Source organism: Adelges cooleyi, unplaced genomic scaffold (genome assembly GCF_023614345.1).
Source record: "Adelges cooleyi isolate 19-005CV unplaced genomic scaffold, UGA_ACOO_1.1 ACOO_flye_CR_arks_rails_tigmint_CR_PRNA_30, whole genome shotgun sequence".
NCBI classification, from domain to species: Eukaryota; Metazoa; Arthropoda; class Insecta; order Hemiptera; family Adelgidae; genus Adelges; species Adelges cooleyi.
In genome coordinates, this window is record NW_026095971.1 from 9,256,420 (window position 1) to 9,269,226 (window position 12,807).

At 30.4% G+C, this 12,807-nt stretch overlaps 1 protein-coding gene across 1 annotated transcript; it reads right to left on the reverse strand.

Moving 5' to 3' along the window:
- Positions 1-1,187: 1,187 nt before the first annotated feature.
- On the reverse strand, positions 1,188-4,500 carry LOC126838059 (probable isocitrate dehydrogenase [NAD] subunit alpha, mitochondrial). Its single transcript, XM_050572162.1, has 6 exons — positions 4,340-4,500; positions 4,077-4,202; positions 3,794-3,966; positions 3,018-3,281; positions 2,695-2,944; positions 1,188-2,628 (listed from the first exon to the last, which is right to left on the reverse strand). Exons 1-6 carry the CDS (start codon positions 4,364-4,366, stop codon positions 2,392-2,394), a joined length of 1,077 nt encoding a protein of 358 aa, XP_050428119.1. The 5' UTR covers positions 4,367-4,500; the 3' UTR covers positions 1,188-2,391.
- Positions 4,501-12,807: the final 8,307 nt, after the last annotated feature.

A 12,807-nucleotide genomic window follows, 5' to 3' on the forward strand; every position in this document is an offset into this window, starting at 1 on the left:
AAGCACACTACAAAATAATACGTTTGGCTTGAACAGCAAAAAATATATTTAATCATTTGACTTAAATTTTTTATTAGATAAATTCTAAAATAATAATTTTTTTAAAAAATGTCTGAAAATTAAAATATTGAACACTTTGTATGTAGAGTTGTGCAAATGCTTGTTTGAGTAATAAAAGGGCTTATAAAGCAACTACCAGATAAATCTACAATTATAAAATGTTCAGGACAATAAAAAAAAATTATTTATCCTATTTACTGAAAATGAAATGAGCGGGAGAAAATGTGTTTTGTAATGTCTTTGTAAATAATAGTTTGATTTTACTGTTTTTGCACCAAAATGTAGATAACATTTCCATGGAAATAAGAAGGTTTTGAAAAAATAGTTTTATCCATGGTTAAAATATATAGGTTATTTCACATTGTCCCCAAATGTTATCTTCAGAAAATTGTATTCCAGGCAGCTTAACGGGAATTTCAATTTTACTAAAATATACTACTTTATACTATATGACCCGTTTTTACGACTGCAGTAAATGGCCATGACAGTACGACAGTAGTCAGTACTATCTAGCTTAGCTTGATAGTGTGACAGTACTGTCGTAATCATTTACTATCGAATAATTTACACGGCGACAGTTTCTGTCATGACTCGTGACATTAACTATCACCATTTACTGTCGTCGTGTAAACGCGCCTATAAATTAATTATACAATATAATGTATATTTAATCTATAATTATTATACTATATAATTTACCTTGTACTCGCGATGTAGAGTTCTTCTCTACATTGTGCTTGTACTTAAAATATTTTATTTTGATTGGCTGCCGTTAATCGTTATGCTGACGTCAGACATATCACATGTTCGCTTTTATCATAGACCTATCTTTATAGGTCTATGGATTTTATCATAAAATATTTGATGAAGGAGCCGTAGTACCTATATGGTATATGTGCAAATTGCAATAACTATATATATTTCAATCATGGTTCCAAGCTCTTCAGTTAATCCTAAGCAAACTTATTCGAATACCATTCAATGTAATAATTATATAAATACAAAATGAGTCAATTATTTACTGCAGAATAAACTCGGAATAATAATTTTTCAAATATTTAACTTTTTAATAATGTATTATCTTAATAATAATTTAGATAACGTTTTTTTAAATAAAATACAACTGCTTTTATTCTACAAGATTTCCAATATTTTATTTGTCAACGTCTAATCAATACAATTGTAAGAGGAATATTTGGAAGTATTGTATACAGAAGAAATTGTACAATCATTAAATACTATGCCGGCTATGCTAAGTTTGACAGCGATGTTATTAGACATTAGTTTCGAAAGAATGCTACCCTGACGAAAACTGTTTGAAACAGAAAAAAGCATCCGTTAAGAAGTATCAACAGAAAATGCAAGCGATTTTGCTAGCAGAAGTTCTAATATAAATAAATAAACATTTTCCATATTCGTTATAGTACACATATTTTTGCAAATTGTCATAGCACACAGCAATAATAAAACAATTTTAATTTAAGCAGTGTCCATTAACAGAAAATTTTTAAAATTATTTATTATTACTTCAAATGTAATTTTGTTAGTGCATTACAAAGTTTAAATTAAAAAAAATTCTAAATAATAATAATAAGAAACAGTAAATTTCAATAATACATAGTTTATTATTATACATAAATAATACCGGCTAGTGACTAGGCACAACAATCTATTGTTATTACTTTAAATAAATAAATTAAACAAACAAAATTTATCATGTAATATTATTTAATTTATTAGTTATCACGAATTATCAAACAATTTTTTTTGATACATTTATTTATATTCTAACTATTAAACACTTAATATTTTGGTACACAATATGTTTGGTATTAGGAGAAACTGTAGCTAAAAATATGATAAAATAATATAATATACTTAAGTTCTGTAGGTATTGAGTATTTTACTAAAAATATATTTGAAGTCATGGTCATTAATTTAATTGCAATACGTTTAGTGAGTAAGTTCATGAAAATTAAAAATAAAGTAGTAAAACATAATGAATGATACAATGAAAAATTATGTTTAAAATGTTTTGGATGACTTTGAATGGTTATTTAATTAAAATTGTCTTATAATTATCACAGAATAAAAACTCTGAATAAAATGAAATAATTACATTAAAATCGTCTAAATTATTTAACTAATTTACAACTTTAATAAATAATTTATTTATTATTATGTATAAATAATAAAATAAAAAAGGAACACGAAAAACTCGAAGGGTTATTGCTAATTCTGTGTAGCCTAGTGTTTGCACAAAATATACAAAAATACAATGATCGTAATCAATTTATCAAAAATAATAAATATTTAACGACAATTGTTAAGTTATGACGATTGTTCTATTTTACGACAAATCTCATTTGTAAACTCGGAACATTTTGCCTTTCCACCAAGATCTCCGGTTCTGTATTGACCTTCTTTTATTGTTTCAAAACACGCACTTTGAATAACATCGGCATAACTGTTAAGTTCCATATGACGTAACATCATGACGGCTGATAACAAAAGAGCGGTAGGGTTGGCCAAATCTTTTCCTGCAATATCTGGAGCAGTTCCGTGAACCTAAACATAGATTACATTACAATTAATTAATAATAATAAAAACAGGTTATAGAAAATTATGCTTACCGATTCGAATAGAGCACCATTTCTGCCTATATTTCCACTGGGCGTTAGTCCTAGACCTCCGACCAAACCGGCGCACATATCAGACAAAATATCACCATACAAGTTTGGCATGACAAGAACATCGTAATGACCAGGATCTTGCACCATAGTCAAACATACAGTATCTAAGTATTTCTCTTCAAATCTAATTTGTGGATATTTTGAAGACGCTTTACGACAACATCTCAAAAACAATCCATCTGACATTCTCCTGTGAAATATATTATAATTGTGGTAAATAATCAATGTTAGCTTATTTTAAATACAAAACTAAATTTATATACATGATGTTAGCTTTATGCACAGCAGTAACTTTGGATCGTTTATTCTCAACAGCGTATTTGAAAGCAAACTCTGCTACTCTGGTAGAAGCTTCCTCAGTAATTAGCTTGATTGACTGTACAACACCCTCGACAATTTCATGTTCGATTCCAGAGTATTCGCCTTCGGTGTTTTCACGAATGGTTACTACATCTACGTTTTCATACAATGTTGGATACCCTTCGAGAGAACGACATGGCCTCACATTGGCATATAAATTAAATTCTCTATAAAAAAAAAAAAATTAATTCATAGATAGAACTTGGTATTCATAATTTAATATTTTGGCATAAATGCACTTTACCGGATACCCTTTTTTTTGTCATATCATACTACTATGGTATTTTTTTACGCCGACTACGGATATGAAGTCAGAATTAGGCGGACTTCTCTAATTCAAAAGTTATAGCTACTTGAACTTTTTCCCACATAACAGTAGGCAAGGTGGCAATAGCTAGCAACTGTCGCGACTATGTCCCCGCCCTTCGTGATCCTTTTTTATTTTTTCAGATATGTGACACGGCTTTTAGAGCCTGCCGCCACGGAGGGCTGCGGCGCGATCGTCTTGCACAACAGTATTCTTAAAGTTCAAGTAGCTATAATTTTTAAACTAGAGGAGTCCACCAATATCTGAAATCAGATTCTTAATCAGCGTAAAAACACTACGATATGGCAAAATAAAAGGGTGTCCAGTAAAGTGCATATGTTCCAAAACTATATTAGGTTAAGTAACACTTACTTTCTGAGTGCCAAGTTCAAAGAACGATGCCCTTTACCGACCGGAGTCATTAAAGGCCCCTTCAAGCCGATTTTATTTGTATTTACCGATTCAATAGCTTTGGATGGGATTTTCATCGTACCGTCCGGAGCTTTAACAGGAGTTACATCAACTGTGTCCCATTCAATCGGGGTCTAAATTAATAAAGTACAATGTAGAAAAATAAATTAATATTAGGAAATTCAGTATGTAATAGTAAAAATGCAAAAACCAGCATTAAGCATATTTAACAGTAGCTTTTTACTTGAGCAGCTGAAAATATTTTCTGTACTGCAGCTGATATCTCAGGACCAATTCCATCGCCAGGGATTAAGGTTACCTTTCGTACTTCTCCGCTATATGAACGGGCCAAATACTGAGATATATTATTCTATAGGTAAATCATAATAAAACAGATTTTGTGAGTTCACAACTCAAAAAAATTCACAACGAAATGTTATCTTTGAAACGTCGACTCGTTTTAGCAATATAAATATTTAACCATACGATATTGTTGCTCATACTTACAATTTTATGGAATATCCTGTGGGCCATTTTGTAAAATTCAAACTGAACAGTGGACGGTATTTTGCGCTAGTCAAACAAAAAATAATTATCGAACTACGGAAAAAAATTTTACTCTAAGCTCTGGCCTATGAAAGGGTTGATTTTTTTTTTTGAAAATAATTTAAGAGGTTAAAGGAACAGCTGATGTTTCGGGACATCGGGCGGTGTTTTTTTTATTACTCCATGACATGGGAAAGCCAGATTCTGCCCAGCCCCCCTGGTTTTAAGCAATATCACAGAATAAGGCAATACAGCCAATACTATTGTCATTGATTAAATAATACACTAAACTATACAGTACACTTAATCAATGCTTTTGTTAAAAACAAAACTTGATAAATGCAATGCTAATGGGAAGACAATATAACTATACGCATTCTAGTGGACAAATTCGGCACTGTCCGATTCGGGGTTGATTATAATATTATTGTTTAGTGTTTACGTTTGATTAGTATGTAAATAGTAAATACTAAATTATTAATTAAGTATGTTTAAACTTTTAAAATTTTGTTTGTGTTTAAGCAATTTTAATTTATTTTCAATTATTTTTAAAAGCATTATAAATATATACTTTTTAAATTTGTTGCAGAGCTGAGTGCCCGCCTGCCTCAGCGGACGATATGGGTCTGGGAGCTGGGTAAAACACTGACTATGATTTCACTGAATTTATTTTTTAAAAGCAAATGAAATGAAACTAACAAGTGTATAAAGATCTCGATTCCGTCTTTTGAGTCTTAAGTACTCAAAAGAATAATACGCTGGAGGGCAGTGCTGGCGTATAAAATGTATAAGATATAATGGGTGAATTATTTAATTTAATTTAAACTATTTTAATTAAAGAATTGATTTATTAATGTTGTTCAATAGGAAGGTATCATTTTCTGCAAAATGATATATATATATATGGGCATTTTTATTTATAAATGATTAAAAAAAATGTTATAAATATAAATCAAAGGAGTATTAATACATACATACAAGTAAAATATTATATAATGAAACAAAATTATTTTACTAAAAAAGTAATATTGTTAAAAATCATTGCTGACAAGTAATTTCTTCTGGCAGTTAATTCTTGAACTAATAAGAATTAAAAACATAAAAGTTGCCATTACAATTAGATAAAAAATTTTAATATTTGCTTATTTTTATAAAATATATCTGTTCTAATCGGTTAGTGGTTTGCATAATTTAGTTGTTGTATAAATAATACAAATTTACAATTATTTTTTGTCCCTTGTCTAAATGAAAAGTGTATGCGATATGGGGTAAATGGAAAAGTTTCTAATACCAATGACAAAGCAATTATAGTTTCTCAGTGGCTAATTATGTTACTGCTTTTACATTATGAATTAGCCAAGTATAGAGTGAAAATAGAGCTGTTTTCTGGTACTGTTCCAGTTTTGCATTAAAATAAATTTGTTGAAGAATTTAACAACATTCAGAACAGACCAAGGTAAATCATATTTAAAAAATTAACGCATTTAGTAAAAATATGTAATTAAATTAAAAAAAGCAAGTACAAGGGGGGCGAGGAAGCCACAGGTATACAGTAATTATTATAGCTGGAAGGGATAAAATCATTTTTAAATAAATGCTTCAATGCAAATCTGTTTATAATAGATTCAAGATAATATAGTCCATACCAAGCACAATAAGAAAGTATTATACATTAGTGAGTAGTAGTAGTAGTGAGTAAGGGAGGTGCAATGTTCACAGATTTAAATAAAAATATTGTACCTAATGACAATTATGTACTAAAAAATTGGTTTTTAGTATTTGGTGTACATGATACAGGTTGATAGTTTGTCTATAAAAATTTATTGCCATAGTTACCCATACATTGTAACAATATATAACAATAAAATTAAAAAAAATGTTCATTACCTGTTGACTGTAGATTCACTCACGCAACCTGGAAATTGACAACTATTTTAGGGAAATCGGTAAATATTTATGGATGTATGCCATAAAATTTGGGCACATTAGTTAAGTTAAAGTAGTACAATATTGTATTACAGTATTGCTGTAATGTAATTATTTTTTAATGTAACCTATTTATTTAACTAGTAACAGCTCTTATTATTGATTAGGATATCGTATATCATTCGTGTTTGAATTAATTTTAATTTGTATTATTATATTGTTTTATTATAGAATTATACATTCGCTTACCGTTTGAGAACTTTGATCCATATTATGCTAATTCCATTGAAAAACCCCTTACTATGCAACATTAGCAATACAGAAATAACAATATTTTTAAGATTTATAATCACATGATGCAATTTCTAAGAAAATATTAAGCGCGCCTGAACTCCTCTCGAGTATTCCCCTTCGTATTCCCACTTTTTTTACTATTACCCATAATATTTTTGATGTACCTCATTCTAACTCATACAGGCATAATTATTCCATACATAGAAATCTTTACCCTGTTAATAATAACTTTAATTTAATTTGCCAACTTAGTTCTTGCATCTTTTGTTTAGTTGCATTGGTTACTTATTTTATCTATAAAATAATTGTTATTTTAATTATTAATTATAACATGACTATTGACATTTGACATTGTACATTACTAATATCTTGTATTAACTAAGCAATAACTCGTTGCACGAGACGAGTCAATTTAACATCTCCTCTCTTTTTAAGTATAAGTAAATGTTTAATTGTATACTAACTGCTAATTATATATAATACGTGGCTCCTTATAATTGGGCCTACTGCCTATTATAACTAAATTATAATTGTATTACAATAATTATGCAAGGTACTTAAAATAATTCCGCGTTAATAAACAAATAACAATAATTGAATCGTTCATTTCAAAAACCAAATAAGCCATAAAACTAGAATTAACCATGCTACACAAAATATATATAACTTAATTACTCCATAAATCAAACTTAATTTGCACCTTACTTATTAATATATTTATTTTTAACATCTATGGTCTTTATAATTTTAAAAAGTTTTAAGTATTAAAGAATCGTAGTTTTTGCAAGAAATAGCGATTTATTACATATATACAAATTCGGTTTTAATTTTTGGCTTATTAAGTTAGGCTTTCAGGTATGATTTCTGATTTATAAAATTGTGTTATAAAGATATCGGTTAAGGCCTAAGGGGCCTCTACACTAGAATTTCTTAAGGCGCATTGTATAGGCAATTTTTCGCTTAACATTTAGCTATATGCTTTAACATATGTTTCTACTTCAAACGTACTGATCCTAAGAATCCTTCGACTTAAGTTTTAAAAAAACATTTGAATTCTTCATAAAATTTTCAAGGCATTGACTGTGGCACAATTTTAAAATTATTTTTAGTTAATTAAATATTTCAATGTAAAAAACTGCAATTTTTAACTTTTTTAGTACGTTTGAAGTAGAATGAGTTGTTTTGACCAAAAATACGCAGGTGTAGAGGCCTCATAAGCGGTTTAGGAAATACGGAGGGAATAGACACTAAAATAAAATTAAAAAACTATTTGTACCTGTATTTTGATGTAAATTTAAAGCGACAATTAATATGTAAAATGAATTTAACATTAATCCCGGGATTCCCAGCCTTGCATATGTATAATATATTTATATGTATAATGTACATAATACGATATCTATAGTATGAATATATAGCAACAATTTCTATATATTCGGCTGTCGCACGGACGAACGGTATAGTACCTATTTTCGAAGCAAATTGACGACGTTAAAGTCCTTAACGTCGGGACCCCAACTATATATCATTCCATGGTAGTGGTGCGGCGATGACGGGGAAATATTATATTAAAATAACGTCCTTTCGAGTAGAAATTTCTGATGTGGAACAATAACGGTAAAGCGATGCGTATAGTATGTGAATAATATGACAGAGCCGACGAAGGTAGGACTGGTGGGTGACTGTAGGATGATGCGATGGTGAGAGGGAGATGAATTGTAGTGTCTTATTAAATTAAATACACGTCTCGCTCTCCTATCCGTTATAATGTACGTATATGCATCGGCCGCGGCTTATCCAAAGGCTGCAGGTATTGTTATACACTATACAGCGTATATGAAGGAGAAAGAGCGAAGCAAAGAAACGTACGGCATCGATGTCACGGGGATGTGGCGGTGGGTGATGTCTGTTGTCTAACGTGGCGTAAAGGGAGAAAACGTTTTCTACATTAATCCCGTTCGCCTTGGATGAATACATTATACACAACGGAAACTCAGTGTGTATGAATGTGTGTGTGTGTGTATTATTTCATCTCTTCGTCTCCCTTCTCTCTCTTTTACTCGCTCTCTTACGCTCGCCCTGTTCTTTTGTTGATGTATTTTAATCTGAACAAGAGAAGCGGTTATATGGGAAATCTGTAGCAGTCACCGGCACCCCGTCACTCCGGTCGCCGTACAGCCTTTTAATATCCCCGGGGAACTCGAGCAACTCCTGGCGCGCGCGCTTCGATTGTTGACAATCCAAATCGGCTCATTGATACGAACCTACACGACCGTAATGATAAAAGGGGCTTAAGGCCCACAAATTGCTCCAAAAGGATCAGATTGTGGTTAGATCGCTTGTTATTTAACGCCCACGCGTATTCGAAAATTCACACAACCTATACGGTTATTGTGACTGCGGCTAAAATGAGTTTAACTCTCTATTTACAATCGCAGTCGTACAATGCGATTTGTACAAGTATATAGATTCTACCTGGATATCAAGACTAAGACTGTATCAAGTAACATATTTTTCTGTACTTCAATGAAAATTATTGAATATGTTTCCCTTCACAAAATTGTGGCTTACTGTACATAAGATTTACATATACAAAAGACCGCATATAGATAATTCTTATAGCTGAACCAAATACCGGGCTTTAGTATAGGTAGACCACTAGACAGTGGTTTGATTGGAAACTTATATATAATAGATCAAATGTTGAATAAACTCCTTACAAACTTTAAAAATACATAAAAATCTAACACACTAAAACTCTTATGTAAGTAAAGTAAATATGATCTGTGTATAGAAAAGGCAAGATTAGTAATCCTGGTATACTGGATTATTTCTCTAAATAATCTAATTGATCCGAAATTGCAGGAATAAAAAAAAATTCATTATTCCGATAATGGATTACAAGCATTCTAGATAAATGATATGCGCGGATTATTATAACTTAGAGCTATTCAACCGCACTTTCCTTCTCAGTTCTCATCTATACCTTTTCATGCAAACAAGTATTTATTTAAAACTAGTTATCGATTAGTCATTATTTTTATTACACTTTTCTTAAAATATAAATCAAATATGTAGGTTCCTATTAAAAATTACCCTTTAAAACTATGTTTTTAAATAAACTAAAAACTAATTTTGATCATCAAATAAATTAAATATTTTACAATTTTTTTTAGTTGAAATTATTATTTTATTGGCAAAATTATTGTAAAGTAAACTTTTGTTTGAAATAACCAGGACTGACCTAAGGATATCTCCCTTTTCTCTGGATTTCCTTTAATACCAAAACAATTTGACTATAGGTTTTTGAGAATTGTATATTAAAGCCTTCCTTTAGCTATAACTTTAGTCTAATTTTAAAACCTTAAGTCTAAAAACTAAACTCGGAAAGTGAAATAGTTTCCATCCCTTTTAGGGGATAGGATTTATGATATTTTTTTTTGTATTGTCGACGTAAATTGATAACATTACTCTGCCCAAAGAATATTCCATACAAATTTGAAACTAATTCGACTATTTTTTTAAAAAAGTTATAGAGTTCCGTAATTTTAAGTTGAAAAATATGTACATTTTTTAGGAGTATTTCTCTATTTTGAAGGTGTAGGTTAGGTAAGGTAGGTAAGGAGATGAACTATTTAAATTGTTGGTCCAATAACACTTGGCAAGTTTCTGAATGAAACATGGCCTTTCTGAATGAGGCATAAAACAGACTTAGCTACAATGTAGATACCACTACTTTGATTGGCTGACCTTTTCGGGAGGGCATGTGAACCTTTTTTCTTTTTTTCTGAGTTATCTCCTTCCTATCGCCAACGTAACTCCTAAGTGAGTACATTTGATAATGATGTTTTATGCTTCATTCCGAAACTGGCCAAGTGTTAAGCAATACAAACAAAAGAGCAGTGTTGCTTATGAAAGTAGGAATGACCTAAAGAATTAGCAGACTTGGCCACAATGTAGATATTACTACTTTGATAGGCTGACTTTTTTGGGAGGGGGTCTAGAACTTGGCCCTTTTTCACTGTTAGGGTTTTGTTGGAGATATTATTCCTTTTTGCTGGCTTCAGCGTCGTGAACGACGTATTCATTTTTTACGAGGCATTGGTGGGGGCATTCACGCGGCCGCCTCGAAGATTTTACTTATTACAATTTTTCTTAGAAAAGCGGCACTTACTATTTTTTATATACTTAGGACGAACGAACGAATTTTTCGACGAAGAATAACAAGGGTATAGAGTATAATATAAACTTAATTAAATAATGATATTATTACGATTATTAAAATATTCAGTATTTGATGAGCGATAAATGCAATAAAATTACGAAAACATTATGTTTGATAAGAATTTACTGTCAATTACGAACAATTGGTTATTACCATATTTAACACCAAAATAGAACGTTTGTTTTGACAGCGCGGGAATCTGTGATTATTTAATAAAAACCCGTGCTATCTAATCAAGCAATATTCATGCGCGTCACATCATCCATTTAGAACTATCTACACTCCCTAAAGCGTTCAAAAAGTTAAAATTGAATAGTTGTTTAATAGCTGTTATAATGCAGCGGCACTGCAAATAGCAATATATTAGAAACTTAATCTTAATACTAAAGGCTTCTTCACCTTTATCCTAATTATTTGTAGTCGGCTACCCTTGTTCTAAACCTCTACTCGACATGATCTCTCACATCATCTTCTTTCTTACTTAAGAAAGAAGCCTCTCAGGCGAAAAGTATTTAATAAATAAACGTTGCATAGATTTATTAAACATTAACCCAAATCTTGCTTTTGTCTCCATTGTATTCAAACAAATGTATTTAGTTCGTAACCATATTACATTATTCTACAGTCTACTGGGTCGTATAATACGAATTGTGTGGATTCCTGCAGTTGACGAAAAACATATACTTATCTATTTTAACGCTTTTCATTACCAAAAATCACTCTAACGTAAAAACCAATTTTACCTCTATCGTTTTAAAACCCCATTGGTCTTGAGTCTTTATTATTTTGTCAAGAGGGAACTGCAGCAAATCATTATTTCTGCTTCTCTACAGCAAGCTTTTACCAAAACTGCACTCGAGAAATAATCGTCATTTGTTTTTAACTTTTTTTTTATACATATAGAAATGTAAAAAAAAAGGTTCACCGTAACACTTGTGGCGGTGATCGTTTACTATACATTCAGACATAAACTGGTGAGAGTTGGGGTACTTTTAAAGGCCTCGTAATCAAACGCACAAGAAGAGGGATGGAATAAAAAACCCTCTCATTTCCCACCATAACCATAAGGTGTTGGAATTAATTCCGTGTTTAATGATTTCGGAAAGCTTTTAACAGAATTCGATTATCACAAACGTATTAAACAAAAAATAATGAAAAATCATCTTTTACAACTGCAATGATAATTTTATATTTATTTTTATTATTAATACAAAACAATTTTATAAACATAAATGTTAGCGAAAATAAATACCTACAACTCTTAACAAATCTACGTTAATTAAATTTAATATAGGTAATTAAAATACACACATCATCTACCAGAATATTTATTATAAAAAATATTTATTTTATCACAAATATCTATTAAATTTATTATACTGAAGTATAATAATAACAATAATACATTTACATAATACTACCCTAACTGGGTAGTATTATTACCTATTACAAATGACGACACTTTAAATTATCGTATTGTTTACATAATTCACACTTCGTAGTAGACATTTAATGTATACAAGACACTAGAAGACAGTAGACACTCATTGTGGTTGCTTTTATCCCGGTCATTATTTCTAGTCAACCAAGTCTCAACAAACAATTACACAGTAATTAGTACAACAAACCCAAGTAATATATTTGATAAAACAAATCCAATAGTAGATTGAATGACTGTTATACATTGACTAACCATGTCCAAATTCGTAATTTAAAAAAGTACAAGTAAAAAAAAAAAAAAATACTATTAACAGATAGCTTATGAACTGAACAAATATAATATAATATACTGGGAAATAAAAAGCACGTTCGTTTTAGTACTTGTGCATTATGTAGGTACGCACGACTGCCCGAGTGTGTATTGTCATAACAATAATAACGATGAAGATAATATAATATAAACGAAAAGGAGCATAAAACGTATATATACACAGTAACACATCGAATAGAAGTTTAAGTACGCGCCGAGACACAGCATACGGTA